General features: G+C 43.7%; 1 protein-coding gene across 1 annotated transcript in view; it reads right to left on the bottom strand.

Annotated features, from left to right (window-relative positions):
* LOC310770959 (uncharacterized protein) overlaps positions 1-20,319 on the bottom strand; it is a gene marked incomplete at both ends in the record, with an annotated part of 21,705 nt that extends 1,386 nt beyond the window's left edge. Inside the window, 5 exons of the mRNA XM_083631868.1 lie at positions 7,518-7,621; positions 9,010-9,141; positions 10,352-10,524; positions 10,691-10,834; positions 20,205-20,319. Of these exons, the coding sequence (XP_083487994.1) occupies positions 7,518-7,621; positions 9,010-9,141; positions 10,352-10,524; positions 10,691-10,834; positions 20,205-20,319 (668 nt within the window). The remainder of the gene's footprint in view (positions 1-7,517; positions 7,622-9,009; positions 9,142-10,351; positions 10,525-10,690; positions 10,835-20,204) is intronic.
* Positions 20,320-21,808: the final 1,489 nt, after the last annotated feature.

Raw genomic sequence — 21,808 nt, 5'->3', positions numbered from 1 at the left:
CACCGTTTTATGGTATACAGCGATATCAAGCAACCACGTTTTATCGTACTGTAAGCTTTCCCTGTAATACCGTGCCCATGATATGTTGCACAATATGTACGGCGGCGCACGCCACCACAAATAAGTTCACAATGGGGGACCGTTGTGTAAACGTCCTCATATTACTTCCAGCTCCTGTTCAATAAAGCATTTTTTTAAAGCAAAACATTTGTTTGTTTGTTGGGCCATAGTATGTTTAATTAAAAATGTGTGTGGGGTTAATGCCGTGAAATACCGTATACCCTGATATTTTGGTAGATACCTGAAATATATTGTTACATCCCTAGACACAAAAGAAAATGAATTGTCAAGTCAAGTCAAGTCAAGTTTATTTGTATAGCACATTTCATACACAGAGGCAGTTCAAAGTGCTTCACATAAAATGGATGACATGAGAAAATAAAAAAGGATAAAATAGAAGAATTAAAAGCATGACAACAGCTTTGTCTTTATACTGTAGTTTGGACACCAAGCATACCCTCTTCTGGTACCTTGCGTCTTGCCACAGCATTGGGTTTGCATAAAATCAGATAGAGGCAATTCAAAGTGCTTCACATAAGATGGTCGACACAAGAAAATAAGAGAATAAAAGAAGAGGATAAAATAGACATTTAAAAGCATCACAACAGAGTAGTTGTGAATAAAAAAATAGTTTAAATCTTACAGAGGAATAAAACCATTTTTCTATCTGTCAGCAGTTAAAAGCGACGGTAAACATAAAAGTAATTAGTCTATTTTTAAAAGTAAGTAAAGTTGGGGCAAATCTGAGGTCTTCAGGCAGATTGGTCCAGCTAGCAGAAGCATAGAGTGGGTGAATGCGGCCTTCCCATGATTTGATTTGATCCTAGGGACAGTTAGTAAGCCAGACCCTGCTGACCTGAGAGGTCTAGACGGTTCATAGCGTGGAAGCAATTCAGCGATGTATTTTGGGCCTAGGCCGTTAAGTGATTTGTAGACTAGTAACAGTATTTTAAAATCTATTCTATGACACACTGGCGACCAGTGTAAGGACTTAAGAACTGGAGTAATATGATCAGCTTTCTTAGTCCTTGTTAGAACTCTAGCAGCAGCATTCTGAATGATCTGGAGTTGTCCAAGTTCTTTTTTGGAGAAACCAGAGAAAAGGTTATTAGAGTAGTAGTACCTACTGTAGATGAAGGCGTGAATTCGTTTTTATAGATCCTGTCTGGACATGTAGCTGATAATTCTTGCTATATTTTTAAGATGATAGAAAGCTGATTTTCTGATTGACTTAATGTGGGAGTTAAAATTGAGATAGGAATCAATAATAACGCCAAGATTTTTAACTTGATCCTTTGGCTTCAGGGATAGAGACTCAAGGCATGCAGCGATTTTAAGCCTTTGTTCTTTGGGACCGAACACAATCACCTCTGTTTTGGAGGAAATTCTGGCACATCCAGTCATTTATTTGGTCAATGCACTGACAGAGTGAGTCTATGGGAGCATAGTCACCTGAGGAAAGAGTTATATAGAGTTGGGTGTCGTCTGCGTAGTTATGGTAAGCTATTTTGTTTTTGTGCATAATTAGGCCTAGAGGGAGCATATAAAGGTTGAATAGAACGGGAACCCTAATGGATCCTTGAGGCACCCCACATGTCATACTAGTTAGGTCAGATGTGTAATTGCCAATGGAAACAAAGTACTTCCTGTCTTGGAGATAGGATCTGAACCACTGGAGGACCGTACCCAATAGCCCAACCCAGTTTTCTAGCCTGTCTAATAATATTGAGTGGTCAACAAAGGCAGCGCTAAGATCCAATAGACCTTATTCGCTAACCCTGGACGGCACCATATTGTTGACATACCGTCCTGCGCACACACAGCGCTGCAGCTGACAACTAGTAACAGCCTTATTGTCGTTTCTGTTCCATTACAAAATAGCGATGGTAATGACAGCAATAAAAACCCCAGAGTTGTTGTTTGTATGCTGCCGTTAATGCCTGTAATAAATAAACAAAAGAACGAGGTGAACAGACTTTGCTGTGAGGAGCTGTCAGAAAGTTTCACCTGTCTCTCCCAACTATCCACACATCTCCTGTGCTGCTGACGTATCCCCAGTCTCGCTCCCTTCACGTCTGAGGACGGTAGAGATAGAAACAAACCACGGGGACTTTATTGCTGTCATTACTACAGCCATGCCTAACGCAGGTCACCATCCGAACACAATAGGAACGATACAGGTAACGCTAACGGCGGCTAGCTTCCTATAAACACTGCTCTCACATAGGTTGTCACATAGAGCTGCAGCGCTATGTCGACAATATGGCGGCGGTGGGCGTGCCCGTACGTGAGTGACGTCAATTGAATAAGGTATATAGCACTAGAATCTAATTTTTGCCTGAGTCTGAGTTCATTCTAATGTAATTTACGACTTTAGTAAGCGCGGTTTCAGTGCTATGGTGGGGGCGGAAGCCTGATTGGAGTTTATCTAGGAGATCGTTGGAGGTTAGGAATCTATTGAGTTGTAGGTAGGCTAAACAACCTTTTCAATTATTTTGGGAGATTAGATATTGGTCTGTAGTTAGTAATTACCGATGTGTCAAGACTACACTTTTTTAGTAAGTAGTAACTGCAGTTTTCAGGGACTCAGGAAAGGTGCCGGTCAGAAGGGAGCAATTAACTATTTGCAATAAGTCAGACGGCAAGCAGTTATAAACGCTTTAAAAAAACTTGTTGGAAGGGTGTCGAGACAGCACGAAGATGGTTTAAGGCCTTGCACAATTTAATCTAAAATTTCGTGGTCAATAGCGCTGAACTGGTACAAATTTATCGAGCTAGGGTTCAGTGGGTAGGGTGATCTCAAATCATTTCTTAGTGTGGAGCCACTAATAGCTTGCCTGATATTAATAATTTTGTCCATAAAAAAGGCAAGGGAGACGCTTCAGCGTAGTGGGGGGGGAGGGGGGGTGGTTTTGTTATGGTTTCGTTTGTATGTAACGTTTTCTCGTCTGGTCCGGTCACCCATCTGTAAAATGTTTCTGTTCTATTTGCCCCACACCTATTATATGAACGTTTATTTATCCACCCACCTATTTGATATATGACCCAAGCAACAACAGCACGGCAGTCAGGAGGGGTACTCAAGTTTTGCAGCTGGAATTGTAGGGGGTTAAATCAACCAACTAAACGTAGCAAAGTGCTCCACCATCTTCAGCATCTGGGCACTGACATTGTTTATCTTCAGGAGACGCACTTAAAAACAGCTGACAATATCAAACTACAGAAGAGGTGGGTTGGCCAGGTATATTGCTCATCATTCCAAGGGAAATCTAGGGGAGTAGCCATTTTAATTCGTAAAACAGTTAATTTTATTTGTTCTAATATTTTCACAGACCCAAACGGGAGATATGTATTTGTTACTGGACAGCTTTATGGCACCCCAGTGATCCTAGCCAATATTTATGGCCCTAATTGGGATAATGAGAATTTTTTTCAATCACTGTTTTCTAAACTACCCTCTATGTCCACGCACCTTCTTATTCTTGGTGGGGACTTTAATTGTTGCCTCAATCCGAAATTAGACCGCTCCTCCCCCAGGAATAGCGTAATGTCGAGATCTGCCAAGACTATTCACTCTTTTATTGAGGAATTTAATGTTTCAGACCCCTGGCGTTTCTATAATCCATCTGGGAGACAATATTCATTTTTCTCTTCAGTCCACCACACCTTTACCCGTATTGATTATTTTTTGATTGATAATCGACTTTTACCATCAGTACGCTCCTGCTCTTATGATGCAATTGTGTTATCTGACCACTCCCCAGTATTACTAGAGCTGCGTATTCAAGAGTATGACAGCACTCCTCCTCCTTGGCGCCTGAATACTCGTCTGCTGTCAAATGAAGACTTTGTCAAGTTTGTATCAAGTCAAATAGATTTTTTCATTGCGACTAATAAAATGCCTGGGATCTCGGCATCATTGTTGTGGGAAACATTGAAAGCATATTTGAGAGGGAAAATAATCTCGTATAGTGCATATGAAGGAAAACTTAGGAAACAGCAACTATCTACATTAACTAAACAAATTAGCCAATTAGACAACGTATATGCTGCCTCCCCATCCCCAGACACATATAAAGAGCGCATTTCCCTTCAAGCAGAATTTGACATTCTTGCTTCAGCTCAAGTGGAGGATCTATTATTCAAATCCAAACATATCTATTACGAACATGGGGATAAAGCAAGTAAATTGCTCGCCCATCAATTACGACAGGCATCAGCCGCACATCAGATTCCTCAAATTCGGACTCACTCAGGCTTGACAACGGATCCAAAACAGATTAAGGAACATTTTAAACAGTTTTATACCTCTTTATATACATCTGAACAAAACCCTGACTCCTCTTCTCTAGAGGATTTCTTCGACTCAATAGAAATACCAAAGTTAAGCCCTGATGCAACCAAGAAACTGGAGGAACCAATCACTACGGAGGAGCTTAGACAAGCTACTTATTCTATGCAAACAGGGAAGTGCCCCGGATTGGACGGCTATCCAGTCGAATTTTACAGGAAATTTTTTGATAAACTTGCACCAATTCTAATTGATATGTATACAGATTCATTTACCTCACTCAAATTGCCCCCAACACTTACCCAAGCCTCGATTTCATTATTACTAAAGAAAAATAAAGACCCGTTATCCTGCGCAAGTTATCGCCCCATCAGTTTGTTATCTGTAGACCTGAAGCTTCTATCCAAACTATTGGCTATGCGACTGGAGCCTGTCCTTCCCAGTATAATTTCCCCAGATCAGACCGGATTCATCCAAAACAGGCATGGCTTTTCTAATGTAAGACGTCTTCTCAATGTTTTATATAATCCATCCCCTTCAAATTCACCAGAGGCTGTGATTTCCATCGACGCGGAAAAGGCCTTCGACCGGGTGGAGTGGAGGTACTTGTTTTATACACTGGAGAAGTTCGGGTTTGGCAATAATTTTATTACCTGGGTCAAACTGCTTTATGCATCTCCCACAGCCTCAGTTAGAACTAATAATACCCGCTCAGAACAGTTCTCCCTGCACCGCTCCACCCGGCAAGGCTGCAACTTGAGTCCCCCCCTGTTCGATCTCGCTATTGAAGTGTTAGCAATCAGGCTCCGATCGGACCCACGTATAACAGGTGTAATTAGGAGTGGTTCAGAGCAGAAGGTTTCGCTTTACGCGGACGATTTACTTTTATACATATCCGACCTCTCCGTATCTATCCCAACCGCATTGGACATATTCACCTCATTTGGCCACATATCAGGCTATAAAATTAACTTGGATAAAAGCGAACTGTTCCCTTTAAATGTCGCAGCACATAACTATCCCCTACATAACTTCCCATTCAAAATTGCCCCACACGGCTTCACGTATCTCGGCATCCAAATTAGAGATAAATTTGAGGACCTATTTAAGTTTAATTTTACCCCTCTTCTAACCCGGTTACAGGAAGATTTCAAACGCTGGTCATTATTACCTCTATCTCTTGCAGCACAAATTAACTGTGTTAAGATGAACTCTCTCCCCAAATTTTCATATTTTTTCCAGTGTTTACCCATATTTCTCCCCTACTCCTTCTTTCAAAAAATTGATAGTTTAGTATCAGAATTTGTTTGGAATAAGAAAGTCCCAAGACTTGGCAAAGCCCTATTACAAAGACCGAAACCTCTTGGAGGAATGGCTTTGCCTAATTTCAAATTTTATTATTGGGCTTCCAATCTCAGAGTGATACAATATTGGGTGCAGCTGGAGAACTCACCCTCTCGTCCTATGTGGATGACTGTTGAGGCCTCTTCAACTAGACCTGCTTCACTTACAGCTCTTGTTCATGCCCCCATAAAGTTCTCCGTTTCCCCCTACTCAAAAAATGTTATTGTTAAATCGACACTTAAAATATGGAACCAGTTCAGACGGCACTTTGGTTTGCAAACTCTTTCCTTCCTGTCCCCAATAGCTGCTAATCCAATGTTTCATCCTTCTCTGTTAGATAGAACTTTTTCCATATGGTCATCCCTTGGTATCAGCACTTTAAAGGACCTGTACATAGACAATATATTTGCGTCCTTTCAACAACTTTCTGCAAAACACTCACTTCCTAATCACCATCATTTCAGATACTTACAAATCCGTAGCTTTGTCCGTGACATTAATCCCACATTTCCCAATCTTCCAGAGGTTACACCTGCAGACTCTTTTTTGACCCCACGGCCATTCATGAAGGGTATGATATCTTTTATGTATAATCTTATTCATTCTCTGCGTCCTACCTCCATTCAGAAGATTAAAAATCAATGGGAGGAGGATTTGGGGGAGGAGATCCCGGAGGAGCTGTGGAGCGACATCTTACATCTTGTTCATACTTCATCTATCTGTGCGAGGCATGGGCTAATTCAGTGTAAAATTCTTCACCGGGTGCATTTGACCAAAGTCCGACTGGCTAGGATCTATGATGACATCGACCCTACTTGTGACAGATGTCACTCGGCCCCTGCCACATACATTCATATGTTTTGGTTATGCCCCTCTTTGCACAAGTACTGGACAGAAATCTTTAATACTATCTCAGAAAGTGTTGGAGTGACACTTGAGCCTACCGCTCTAACAGCTCTTTTCGGAGTCCCTCCCCCCACAGTATCATTATCAAAATACCAAGCAGGCTTTGTGGCCTATACAACGCTTTTAGCAAGGCGCCTAATTCTATTAAAATGGAAATCCGTTAGCCCACCTTCTCATTCCTTATGGATCAGAGATATTCTTTATTTTATTAAATTGGAAAGAATTCGGTGTACGATGAGAGGCTCGTCAACTAGATTTTTGAAAACATGGGGACTATTTTTTAGGGTGGTGAAGGGTTTGCAGTTTCCTGAGATCCCAAAGGACTGATTTCTGTTTCTCTGTGATGTGTTGGGCCTGATGATGTCTGTCTGCTGTGCTGTCTTCTCTTCTTTTCTCTTGTGTGGGTGGGCTGTGTAGATTATGGATATTTGATCATGTACTTGTGCACTGTGTTTCTGATGGGTGATCGGATCGGACTATGTCAATTATTGTTTTACTTTTGTTTTGTTTTTGTTTTTGTTAATAAGAAAAAGGAAGTATCTCAGGGTGAGAATATTACTTGTGTACTGTTGCTGTTAGGGAGGGTATGGTATAGGTATTTGTTTTTCCTCCTCTTTTCCAGTGAACCTGTTTTCCTACGACCGTATACACATATCTTTACTTTTGTTTTTTGTTTTTCTTGTCTTTCCAGTCCTATAACAGGCAGTGAAATTTAAATACTGATGTGCTGTAACATTTATGCCCTGAAAACTTCAATAAACAGAAATGTGAAAAAAAAAAAAAAAAAAAAAAAAAAGGCAGCAAACTCATTACATTTGACAGTGGAGAGAAACTCAGGTGCTACACGAAGAGGCGGGTTGTGTGTGTGTGTGTGTGTGTGTGTGTGTGTGTGTGAGAGAGAGAGAATGTGTCCTACCTTTCTATTCTAATCATATGTTGCCCACATTGCAGCCCCTTGACAGCAATGGTTAATCTTGTGTCAGACATGGGATGTATGTTGTGGCCATACAACAGAAACACCTGAAGAGTACACACACGCACACGCGCACGCACACACGCGCGCGCACACGCACGCACGCACGCACGCACGCACGCACGCACACACACACACACACACACACACACACACACACACACACACACATATACACAGATCATATATGCATTGTTGTAAAATACTGCATGTGCACGTGTAACTGTTTCATCTTTAAGGCTTTTGCACACCAAGTCCGTATTTTCGTCCGAAATTGACGCACGAAAAAAAAAAGAATACGACCTCATTTGTGTCAATCATGATTGACACACCGAGTCCGACAATTACGTCTGTCATTTAAGTTTTCGGACGAGGTTCGATTTTCTGCGTTTTTCGCATCAGTCAATAGATTTTTGCGAGTTGGGACCCGTCTGTGTTTTCAGATGACGGATTAAAAAACACGCATATGAAAACAATCGGACTGTGTGTGCAAAGACCTTAAAGCTGCATTCAGCAATGTTTTTGTGTTAAAATAAGTGTTAAATGGCTCTATATTCTGACAGCAATCACTGAAATAGAATGTTTGGTCAGTGACTTGAAACCCCCAACCCCCCACTGTCCTCTATCTCTCTCCTGTAGTCCTGCAGGCAGGGCGGACGTATCTCCGCAACTGTAACTCGTAGAGACTCACGGATGGCGGCATTGGAGTGAAAAAATACATATAGTTCTTTACTGGCATCGCGATGCGACCTTCCGTTTCCCAGAAAATGTAAACTTTTCTCTGATTGGATGAAAATTGGCGCCGACCTCAAACGGTCCAATCAGACAAAAGTTGACATTTTCTGGGAAACGAAAGGTCAGATCGCGATGCATGTATACAACTATATGTATTTTTTCACCCCGAATCCAACGCCACCATCCCCGAGTCTTTAGGATTTATGGTTGCGGAGATACGTCCGCCCTGCCTGCAGGACTACAGGAGAGAGATAGAGGACAGTGGGGGGTTGGGGCTTTCAAATCACTTACCAAACACTATTTCAGTGATTGCTGTCAGAAGAGCCATTTAACACTTATTTTAACTCAAAAACATCGCTGAATGCAGCTTTAATGTCCCTGCACCAAGAAAAAGTAAAGAAAAAGAAAAGTGTGTGTGTGTGTGTGTGTGTGTGTGTGTGTGTGTGTGTGTGTGTGTGTGTGTGTGTGTGTGTGTGTGTAAAGGTAAACACCCACTGATTGTCACACACCTGAGTGTGCGAAATTTGTTCTCCGCATTTGACCCATCCCCTGGGGGAGCGGTGAGCGGCAGCAATGCCGCGCTCGGGAATCGTGTGTGTGTGTGCATACTTGCGTGCGTGCGTGTGTGTGTGTGTGTGTGTGTGTGTGTGTGTGTGTGTGTGTGTGCGTGTGCGTGCGTGTGTGTCTGTGTGTGTATTACTATGTCCTGATATCCAGGTGCGGGGCTCAGTGCAGGCTGGTGCCACAGTAAACAGAGCTGGTGCTTGGTGGAGATGGACCACTGGTAGAGCTCATGGTCCTGGCCTAAAGAGGCTTGCAATGTGGGGCTCAGCTGGAACACAATGAATTCAAGCATCTGAAATCCCAGCTAAAGATCTTTATTGAAATTAAAAACCATCATCATTTTCAAGTCAAACAGTCACTTTTCATTCTGGTCTGAATTATGAGAAGTCAAATCAAGAGCTGTCAGGCCTTTGTTGGAGCCATAATGTTGTTTTTGTTTGTTTTATTTCTCCCTTATGAAAACTCTCCTCTCTGACTTTACATGCAGTTCTGACATTGAGCACTGGGTGGAGCATGGATGTAAGAAGTGCTCCCAGATGATGAGAATCAGGTGTGCGGAGGGGAAAGGCAACAGTTTTTGAATGCCATTGGCTTGTAGATCAGCGAGGCTGGCATGTTTGAATCACATTTTGATGAATAGAAACATAATCTGTGACTAAATATGAACAATGCCATTATCCACTAAGCTGTGTATGTCAAACTGTGAATAAATGGACCACTGAATCTAAAGGCACAACAAGGTAGAACACACTGAACATTGATTTGTTTTCAGCCCAGAACACGCGTCTGAAACCAGTTAACCCATTCACCCCTCGATGGCTTTATTATTTTGGTTAATTAAGTCAGTTCAGACTTTTTAATATGATTTGTGAATATCTCTAACATTAGTTTAGTTTAGTTTAGTTTAGTTTATTAGTTTAGTTGTAGAGGGACAATGCACATCAATCAACATTGCTGCAAATGTGTCAGTTTTAGCTGGGTAGCTAATTTTCAACTGTAGTCCCTCCCTGGGCAAGGTGTTGATTGCCAGATAAAAACAGTAGAAAACAACAAAGAAACAAAAAACCAAGCAATTAATAATAAGCAGTACATAATAAAGACACGAGCACATTACAGTACATGGTTAAGCTTCATGCATGCAGGGAAACAAGTAAACAGACGATTAGGTAATCTCTGTCCTTTCTTGACCTGTGTGTGTGTGTGTGTGTGTGTGTGTGTGTGTGTGTGTGTGTGTGTGTGTGTGTGTGTGTGTGTGTGTGTGTATGTGTGTGTGTGTGTGTGAGTGTGTATGTGTGCGCGTGCGTGTGTGTGTGTGTACCCGCGTGCATGTGTGCGTGTGTGTGCACGTGTGTGCTCACGTGTGCGCGTGCGTGTGTGTGTACCCGCGTGCATGTGTGCGTGTGTGTGCGCGTGTGTGCTCACGTGTGTGTGTGTGTGTGTGTGTGTGTGTGTGTGTGTGTGTGTGTGTGTGCATGTACCTGTAGGATTTGTGGCAGCAGTATGATCTCAGCAGGTGCAGGTTCGGGGGGGCAGCAGTTCTCTCTGTAGTCGGTCATGTGTGAGCAGAAAAAGCTGTGCAGCTGAGATAGACGAAGTGCTGCACTCATGTCTCCCGATAATGATGCCAGGCCTTCCACAGTCTGAGGACACACTGGACAAACACACACAGTCTGAGGACACACTGGACAAACACACACACTCACAAATATACAGCATATTATGCATGACTACCGACTCAAACTCCCTCTTTCAAGCCCGCACACACACACACACACACACACACACACACACACACACACACACACACACACACTCACCTGGCTCATTGGTTGTCTGCTGCAGGTTCAGCAGGTGTGTGTAGTAGCGAGCCATGTGGCCCCAAGTGAGCTGAGAGTGTTTCTTGTCTACGGCCCTGAAGTTCTGCTCTTCCTCTAGTGATGTGTTGGCGGAGAACACACCACCTGCACATATACACAATGTTTGAATTCAAAGAGGTACAATCAGTGGCGTAATTTCCGCAAAAGCCAAGGTATGGCAAGGTACGCAGTGGTACACACATGGTACCCCGTAGTTATAGTATAACTACACTCCTTGTACCCCGTAGTTATACTGTAACTACACTCCTTGTACCCCGTAGTTATACTATAACTACACTCCTTGTACCCTGTAGTTATAGTATAACTACACTCCTTGTACCCCGTAGTTATACTATAACTACACTCCTTGTACCCCGTAGTTATACTATAACTACACTCCTTGTACCCCGTAGTTATACTATAACTACACTCCTTGTACCCCGTAGTTACACTATAAGTACAGTGTGGTACCCCGTAATTAGCCTATAAGTACAGAATTTAACCCCTGCTTTAGAATACAGCCCACGACCCCGTAGTTAAGCTTGAATTATGCTCACCCTGCCGTGAAGGGCGCGTGGGTGGAGTGCGGGCCGGGCGCGTCAAATGACGTAAATTTGTTGGGCGTGGTTATTCGCTAGCTCCGTCGGGCGCTCGCCTTGTGCATGATTTTTTTTCTAACAGCGCGAGCAATGCACGGCTTCTCTCCAAACATGGCCGCTTTCAAGCCACTGAGCCCTGAACACTGAGCTGTGTTTTCCCCACATTTCTTGACCCATGTGGTAGGCTATAAACTTTGATTTGCAACTGTTCATTTTTAGTCATTTCACCAAGTAAATGTGTTGTGTTGAGAGCATTATTGAGAGAGATTAAAAGCATCACAGAGTAGGCAATCAGGGCTGATAAATAAAACAGCTATTCAGTAAAAACAAGTTTGGTGATTCCTTTATGTGCTGATGTGGGGTCGTTTGAGAGTGAACGCGCACTCAGTACTGCACATAATAGCGTTTCATTGCGACTTTTCCACGGGCTGTTCTCACTATTACCATTGTACAATACATGCTGATCACTTTCTGAGTATAATGGCATCAACCCCAGCGCGGGGTCTGCACGGAGACTCGCGGGGCCCCACCCCCAACGAGCTTGGTCGAGTATAATTCAGCCTTTACCCTGTAAGTACAGTGTGGTAGCCTGTAATTAGCCTATAAGTACAAAATTGGTCCCCTGCTTTAGAATACAGCCCACGACCCCGTAGTTACCCTGTAAGTACAGTGTGGTACCCCGTAGTTATACTATAAGTACAGATCTTGTTACCCTCTAGTTAAAGTCTAAATTCACTCCTTGTACCCCGTAGTTATACTATAACTACACTCCTTGTACCCCATAGTTATACTATAACTACACTCCTTGTACCCCGTAGTTATACTATAACTACACTCCTTGTACCCCGTAGTTATACTATAACTACACTCCTTGTACCCCATAGTTATAGTATAACTACACTCCTTGTACCCCGTAGTTATAGTATAACTACACTCCTTGTACCCCGTAGTTATAGTATAACTACACTCCTTGTACCCCGTAGTTATACTATAACTACACTCCTTGTACCCCGTAGTTATAGTATAACTACACTCCTTGTACCCTGTAGTTATACTATAACTACACTCCTTGTACCCCGTAGTTATTTAATAATATGGCATCAGCCGATCCAGTAGCTCAGATACAAAATCAAATAGCTGGTGAATAAACTTAGTCCTGAACTGCTGAGCGGGCTATCACAAGCCAGCAGTATCAGTATAAACTTAGACTTGACCTAATTTAATAATATGGCATCAGCCGATCCAGTAGCTCAGATATAAAATCAAATAGCTGGTGAATAAACTTAGTCCTGAACTGCTGAGCGGGCTATCTCAAGCCAGCAGTATCAGTATAAACTTAGACTTGACCTAATTTAATAATATGGCATCAGCCGATCCAGTAGCTCAGATATAAAATCAAATAGCTGGTGAATAAACTTAGTCCTGAACTGCTGAGCGGGCTATCACAAGCCAGCAGTATCAGTATAAACTTAGACTTGACCTAATTTAATAATATGGCATCAGCCGATCCAGTAGCTCGGATATAAAATCAAATAGCTGGTGAATAAACTTAGTCCTGAACTGCTGAGCGGGCTATCTCAAGCCAGCAGTATCAGTATAAACTTAGACTTGACCTAATTTAATAATATGGCATCAGCCGACCCAGTAGCTCAGATATAAAATCAAATAGCTGGTGAATAAACTTAGTCCTGAACTGCTGAGCGGGCTATCTCAAGCCAGCAGTATCAGTATAAACTTAGACTTGACCTAATTTAATAATATGGCATCAGCCGATCCAGTAGCTCAGATAGAAAATCTAATAGCTGGTGAATAAACTTAGTCCTGAACTGCTGAGCGGGCTATCACAAGCCAGCAGTATCAGTCTAAACTTAGACCTAGACTACCTAGACCTGAATTAGCAGTATAGTATTAGTCATCCTAAATAATCCTAATAAATTTTGATTTTACCTAATTTTATTGTTGTCTATAGAGTTAGTTCCACCTCTGCGCAGATTCCCCCGCTCTCTTCTCTCTCTCCCCCTCAGGTGTACGTCAGGCCAATGACGCCGCTGCAGCCCTAGGTCCGGCCGTCATCGCCCTAGCCACCTGTCGTCACTCTAGGCCATCTACCCACTACTCCTTCTATTGTCTGACACCCCGGGCTCATCACCATCACCGACCCCTATCCTCATCATCCTGGTCACCTGCCTGCCTAAGGGAAGGGGGGGGGGGGGCGCCCCCCCCCGCCCCCCGCCCCCCGCCCCCCCCCCGGCCTCATCATCACCTCCAACTCCTATCCTCCCCTCCTCTTAATCATCACCTCCGACTCCTATCCTCCCCTCCCCTCCTCTTAATCCATGTCACCAACGCGGACTCATGGATTCCTCAGATCATCCTCATGGAACTCCCAATCTTGTTACCCCTTTTTTCACCTAGCTAATTAACTAGTATTCTCTAAACCTACGAACACTTAAAGACTACATTTTCTATTTCTTTTTGGACTCTACTTTTTAGATTTTCAACTCCCTTCCCTGATCTTAGGATAATTTAAAAACTACATTTTTATATCCCTTCTGTTGGACTCCTTTTTACATTTTCAATTTTCTGTTCTCTTGTAAATTTTATTTCCATAATAAACCATTCACAGAGTTTCATTATCGGAAACTCTGTACATGGTTTAGCCCGGCATCTCTCGGCCTGTCTCGGAGGGGAGTCCCCGGATGGGGGTCCGTTGCTGTGGCCTGGGTGGGCCCGTCCCCCGCATGGCCTGCTCTCAGACCTGTTCTCAGTCACTATGCTGGTGGCTGGGGGCTGGGGGGGCGGGTCGCGTGGGGGCTGGGTCCGCCCGGGCCGCAGCAATGGGCCCCTATAGCACAACGACCTCACAAGGTTCCTCCTCAGCCAAGTCACTGAGGCAATCCATGTGGCGATCCATGTGTGGATTGCCACCATATGGTGGAAAGGTTTTCTTGCGTTCACTGGGGGTGAGGGGACGCCGCTGTGTCCCGGCCTGGCCTTCCCTCCCACGCCTTTTGTGGGCAGGGGCCGGGGCGGGGGGCATCGGTGCTCTTCATCACTGGTCGAGGGCTGCCGGTTGGTTTAGAACAGCTTAGGTAGGCGATAGATTAGCTACAGCCTAAGGCTGACCTGTTATAGTGTTCAGGCAAAGATCAGACTAGAGCAGAGTAGGATAGGCCAGATTAGGCTGTAGATTAGCTAGATACTATGTCCCAGTTAGCTCTGGTTAATGCTTAGAGTAGTCAGTTGTCTGATCTTCTCCCCCCCCCCTCTCTTTCTCTTTCCCCCTTCCCCCGCTTCTTCCCTTCTTCCCCCTTCCTGTTCTCCCCTCTCCCACATTTCCCACTCCCCCCCCCACCTCCTCTCTTTCCATGCTCTTTCCTCCCCCACATCCCACCGCCCCCCCCTCCCTTCTCCTGCTCTCTCCTCCTTCTCCCCCCCTCTGCTCCTTCTCCTCTTCTCCCCTATTTTCCTGAATCCCTGCCACTTCCTGCTCTCCCCTCTCTCACATTCCCCCTGCTCTCCTTCCCCTGCACCCTCCCACCTCTCCTTCTCTGTTCTCTCCTCCTCTCTGTCCTCTCCCCTCTCTCACATTCCCCCTGCTCTCCTTCCCCTGCACCCTCCCACCTCTCCTTCTCTGCCTCTCTCCTCCTCTCTGTCCTCTCCCCTCTCTCACATTCCCCCTGCTCTCCTTCCCCTGCACCCTCCCACCTCTCCTTCTCTGTTCTCTCCTCCTCCACATTTCCCATTTTCTCCCCACCCTCGCCCTAATCCGGGCCCGTATCCTACTCCCTCCCCCAACCCTAGACCCTACCTCTACCCTGGCTCTCCCTCCCCTGCACCCTCCCACCTCTCCTTCTCTGTTCCCTCCTCCTCCACATTTCCCATTTTCTCCCCACCTCCTCCCTCTCACATTCCCCCTGCTCTCCCTCCCCTGCACCCTCCCACCTCTCCTTCTCTGTTCTCTCCTCCTCTCTGTCCTCTCCCCTCTCTCACATTCCCCCTGCTCTCCTTCCCCTGCACCCTCCCACCTCTCCTTCTCTGTTCTCTCCTCCTCTCTGTCCTCTCCCCTCTCTTACATTCCCCCTGCTCTCCTTCCCCCGCACCCTCCCACCTCTCCTTCTCTGTTCTCTCCTCCTCTCTGTCCTCTCCCCTCTCTCACATTCCCCCTGCTCTCCTTCCCCTGCATAGCATAACTACACTCCTTGTACCCCGTAGTTATAGTATAACTACACTCCTTGTACCCCGTAGTTATACTATAACTACACTCCTTGTACCCCGTAGTATACTATAAGTACAGTGTGGTACCCCGTAGTTATACTATATGTACAGATCTTGTTACCCTCTATTTAAAGTCTAAATTCACTCCTTGTACCCCGTAGTTATACTATAAGTACAGATCTTGTTACCCTCTATTTAAAGTCGAAATTCACTCCTTGTACCCCGTAGTTATACTATAACTACACTCCTTGTACCCCGTAGTTATACTATAACTACATGCTTATTTGCGGGCTGTATTCTAAAGCGTTACCAGTTAAGGTATATGAATGGATTATAATAAATAATAACAGAATCAATCTCATTTAGTAATGACCCCAAAACACCATGACATGACAATATATTACAACTCGCTTGGCCATAGAATGGGCAAGATACATCGGAAATATTACTTTGACCCATCTAAAATCATGTGACTCATGTCACTATTTACATTACAGCCCCGGCTGGTCGTCATAGCAACCACACATCTGCCCTCCGCCCATACCATAGCCCAAGTAGGCTATAACGTATAACGTTAAAATTAAATCCATACATGGAGCTTTTAAACTGGTTAGGAAATCCTGTTGCTCTATATGACCTAACGTTACAATGAGACCATCGGCCAGGAGAATGGATATCAATTTGTTGTTATTTAGCCTACATGCATGCAGGGAAGCCAAGCCACCACCCCGGCTTGCGCTGCGCAGGGGATGGGAGTTTACAGGCCGGGGAGAACATGGGGGAGAAGGGAAGCCCTTAGCCACTACCCCGGCGGCCTCTCACCAGGCAAGACCGCAGCTTCACTAAACGCCCGCCTCCGGCCTAGCGGAGCCGACATTACACACACAAGGGGTTCCCGAGCAGTGGACTTTTTCTCTCTCAAAACAATTGAAACCCGTCATGTTAAGGCTGAGCAAGGAGATCGATTTTATTTCACCAGAGCCGAAGGCAGCAACACAAAAGACTGATGGAAATAACAGAAGAGAATTAGCAACAGGCCGTGGTGGTGAGTAGGTCACTCAGAGACTGGTCATGAGTTACATGATTTTAGATGGGTCAAAGTAATATTTCCGATGTATCTTGCCCATTCTATGGCCAGGCGAGTTGTAATATATTGTCATGTCATGGTGTTTTGAGGTCATTAATAAATGAGATTGATTCTGTTATTTTTCTATTTTTCTTTTGGTAGTGCTATTTTACATTGAAATCAATGGGGAGAGGCTGTGTTTTTGCCCTAAAAGGGGACGGGAACATGTGGCGCCTACAAAATGACATATTGCCGACGTATACAGAGCCCTCCACATTAACAATGAGGCTCATCAACGCTTTTCCGTGCTGGCCATATGCTAGGTTTCGACCTAGCCTTGTTTTTATTCCAGTGAATGATATACATGTAGTGTTAGCCTTTTTATTTTATTTTTTAGTAATAAGCACAGCTGCACAGGACCTCAGAGGCTGTGCATAAAAATGAATGCTGTAAATTGTACAAGGAACTTATAACCTCTAAATATATTAATGTTTAGCCTATTAAGAACTAAGAAGCAGTTACATTATTGTAGCCTACATGTTGTTAAACATGACCACACACTACAGTAGTAAAAACAATAGGCTATAGCTTAAAGGAGGACTTACCCCCTAGATATGTATTAGAACAGTGATTTGAAAATACCTATGGAAAAAACCAAGAAATGACATATGCTCTTGTCTATACTGGACTCTTTGGCTGTCTTCAAGTCAAGATTCTTTTTCGGAAATCGACGCCATTACAGTTTGCCTACTGCCTCAAAAATCATTTATTTGAGAGGGGCCATATCTTTATAAATATCAACAACTAGCCAACGCTGGTGGCCTGTTTGGAAAGAGCTTTGCTCAAAATGGTTGAAAGTTATATCAATTTGGTAATTCAGTGGCGAACTAGAAATTTAATTATTTTTCTGCATGTATCTCTATGGAAACTACTCAAACTACGTTACGAGAGCAAAGTGACATGGGCTCGTTAACAGCAGCACACCCACAATAGGACAAACCTCTCGCACTGGGGTAACACAATGCGAGATTTCTCCACGTAATTCCCTCGTCTAACTAGAGATAAACCGCGCAATGAAATCCGTTTTTAATTTGCGTTTTGGGGCTTTTCGTGATTCTTGTTAAAAGTTGCTGCAGGCAGGGCAGTGTCAGACCTGTGAAGAGCTCCGCCCGCGCGTCCCCGCTGCCTGAGCACACAGCAGCTCGTGCTCGCGCTCTAAAAGGCAGGGTGCCTACGAGCTGCTGCATGGCCGCAAAAAGGGCATCAGACTCGGTGTGATAATCCTCTAACAGCATTTGAGCTTATTCAGGTAAGATATTTATAATGTAATGACACATTCAGCGATAAACTGTCTACAATGAAGACATATGTCAAATATGACAACGTGGTGTTCAGTATTTTAAGAGCACAGGAGCTACTTGCCTGATCAAATCCATTCCGCGCAGCAAAACACACACACAGCGAGTCCCCCCCCCAGTCCCCAGTCGCTGCTGACATTTCCTGAAAAGTTGGCGTTGCTTGTACACAGTGACGTTATTATAGTAGCCGATGTGTTTAGACCAGCTTTGTCACGTTGTCACGTCGTAGTATAGCGTTATATTTTACATGTGCGCTGCGATAAGATTTGTTTGCGGAAGGATGAAATCGAGGCTCTCACTTTGATGGTGAGCTCTCGGAGCTGATTGCTGCAAACACACAATAAACCCCTCCCTCCCTCCGGGCAGTCAGTGCAGCAGCTCTGTGTCCCCAGCGAAAAGGGGCACAGAAGACCACCAGTCGTCCTTGAGAGGATTCCAGCATTCGTTGTCTCTCAACCTAATTATATGGAATTCTGGACAAAATCATATCTAGGCTATAAAAAATAAAAAATAAGATTTACATGAGACCAAATCTCATCATAGTATGAAAAAGGTTGGGAATGATTTACTTGCTATGTCCTTCCTTTTATGATTATAGTGGCGTTTATTGATAGTATTGTGTTACATAGGAGTTGGTAGGAAAATAACAGGCGATTGTAATAAATTAACAGGTCAAGTGACATTATGGCAATAGGCTTGGAGTTGTGAGGAGCCGAAAGGGTACAGGGGGAGTAGGGGAGTAACTATCTTGAAATCCCATAGTCTTTGGTTCACCATGACGTCATGACGTGTCAAATATCCCATTCATTTGAGAAAAGAAAAAAAAGCAGTGTTACACCCTTAGAGGGCGCTTATGCCAGGTATGCTGCTGAAAAATGATACAAATGGTAAAATAGCAACAGTTTGGTGTCAAATGTGGAAATTTTGACCAGAATTCTTCACACATCACCCCCAAAGTCATATATATTGGTTAAAAGCTGAAAAAAAGTGTTTTGGAGGTAAGTTCTCCTTTAAGGTGTAGGAAGTGTGACCTCTGTAAAGCGGTATGTGTTACACACACTATGGAAATTATCCCTGTCAGAGAATCCTTGTTGTTCAGGGTTTGTTTATTTCCATAAAGTGAGTTTAAATACAGCATCCTAAATAACCTACATTAGCATGAACAACATTGATATTGAGAAAAATCCTTAATGATTACCATTATATTGATTTCAACAATCACCCAGTCCAATTTTTGGTAGTAGGGCATGCTATAGCCCTTCTGGACAAAAATGCACCAGCCGCCTTGCATTTAAACCGTCAGTCAATTGCTAAAGACGGTCTACAAACAAGATAATGCTAAACAAACAACATAATTGAATATAAGTAAGGAGATCTGTTCAGGCAGAATTAATCACAACAACATACAGTAGGTGTCACAGCTTACATGTAGCCTATGTTCTCCTTAATGCACACTTCAGGTACACTTCAGTCTGGTTTTCACAATGGCAAGAACATGTTCGTTAAAGGAGCTTTGATCTGCGCATCGCTCTCTCCCCCTCTCTCTCTCCCCCTCTCTCTCTTTCCCTCTCTCCCTCAAAACTTGCTAGAAGCCAAGGTATGGCGAGTGCCATACCAAATACTGAATTTTGGTGAAATTATCTCTGTCTTAACCTGTTTGCACAGAAATTGAAAAGAAAATGAGAAAAGATACAAGATGGCGGCTAATGCTAAAAGAAAACCACATAACTATTGTACTACCGGTAGTTACATGTCGTTTCAATGTATTATAGACCTTTTCTTTAATCGCTAGTATGCTGATGTCTCTGAAATGGACCGTCTTGAACCCATAAAACAATGTTGTAACGTTAGTGTTACAACATTGTTTTAAGGCTGATTTGTGCATGAAAGTCCATTTCTATGTTGCATTTCCCCCTTTGATGGATAAATACATTCGATGTCCGGCATCTGTCTGACTACTGATGTTGTATGAAGATTTCAACTACTATCCCTTGTAACTCTGTTCCGAGGGGCAAGTCCCAATGCGAGGGGCCCTAAGGAGGCTGGACAATAAGCTGATATCAAAAGCAATTTGATGTAGAGTATTAAGCTTCCCGCACGGGTTGAGCAGGTCAATTTGATGTAGAGTATTAAGCTTACCGCACGGGTTGAGCAGGTCAATTTGATGTAACCTACAGTATTAAGCTTCCCGCACAGGTTGAGCAGGTCAATTTGATGTACAGTATTAAGCTTACCGCACGGGTTGAGCAGGTCATTGGTGGCAAAGTCGGGCAAAGATTTGAGGGTCTCTTCGGAGAGTGCATCTCCTTCACCTCCAATGCAGGCACAGAGCTGGCCACAGCCAGACATGGCTCTCAGCACCTGCACATTATTACAATATGGAGGATTAGCTAAAGATTAATATTATGCCAAACCTAAGAATGCAGATCCAAGCTGGAAAGCAAAACTCCAGGTGCATGAAACAGACATGCATGCATGATTTTACACAAATAACCTTACAGTAGCCCCAGTTCTACCCATTGAGCTACAGAACAATGGAATCAACTGTATGGGTCCATCCATTCATATTGGAAGTGTATTGCACAGACCATGGCAGCTCCTCTAAGGCAGATCCAGAAGAGCAGCAGGTGTCCCTCTGTTGCAGTCAGCGGTCTGTTCAGAACGGCAAGCAAACGCTTCCAACGGGAGATCTGAATGAGCGAAGGTTGGTGGTGGAAAAGAGAACGTGAGAGGAGGGAGTGAGAGTAAGAAAGTCACTGGTAGCCTAGGTAAACCCAGCCCCCACGTGACCTGCTCTCTCAGTTCCCAGTCACATAGTGACTGAGAACAGGTCTGAGAGCAGGTCACGTGGGGGATGGGTTTACCCAGGCTAAGTCACTGGCACTTGTTAATGAACTACAATAGATCACTGCACCCACACACATACTTTATTTAGAGTAAGAAAGTCACTGGCACTTCTTAACGACCTACAGTAGATCACTGCACCCACACATACTTTATTTAGAGTAAGAAAGTCACTCACTGGCACTTAACGACCTACAATAGATCACTGCACTCACACACATACTTTATTTAGAGTAAGAAAGTCACTGAAACTTCTTGATGACCTACAAGATCACTGCACCCACACATACTTTATTTAGAGTAAGAAAGTCACTCACTGGCACTTCTTAACGACCTACAATAGATCACTGCACCCACACACATACTTTATTTAGAGTAAGAAAGTCACTGGCACTTCTTAACGACCTACAGTAGATCACTGCACCCACACATACTTTATTTAGAGTAAGAAAGTCACTCACTGGCACTTCTTAACGACCTACAATAGATCACTGCACTCACACATACTTTATTTAGAGTAAGAAAGTCACTGGCACTTCTTAACGACCTACAATAGATCACTGCACCCACACATACTTTATTTAGAGTAAGAAAGTCACTGAAACTTCTTGATGACCTACAATAGATCACTGCACCCACACATACTTTATTTAGAGTAAGAAAGTCACTGGCACTTCTTAACGACCTACAATAGATCACTGCACCCACACACATACTTTATTTAGAGTAAGAAAGTCACTCACTGACACTTCTTAACGACCTACAATAGATCACTGCACTCACACACATACTTTATTTAGAGTAAGAAAGTCACTCACTGACACTTCTTAACGACCTACAGTAGATCACTGCACTCACACACATACTTTATTTAGAGTAAGAAAGTCACTCACTGACACTTCTTAACGACCTACAGTAGATCACTGCACTCACACATACTTTATTTAGAGTAAGAAAGTCACTCACTGGCACTTCTTAACGACCTACAATAGAT

This window comes from Poromitra crassiceps (genome assembly GCF_964638095.1).
Source record: "Poromitra crassiceps genome assembly, chromosome: 1".
Taxonomy (NCBI): domain Eukaryota; kingdom Metazoa; phylum Chordata; class Actinopteri; order Beryciformes; family Melamphaidae; genus Poromitra; species Poromitra crassiceps.
Note: the sequence above shows the minus strand (reverse complement) of the source record. Positions and strands in the feature narration are given on the sequence as shown.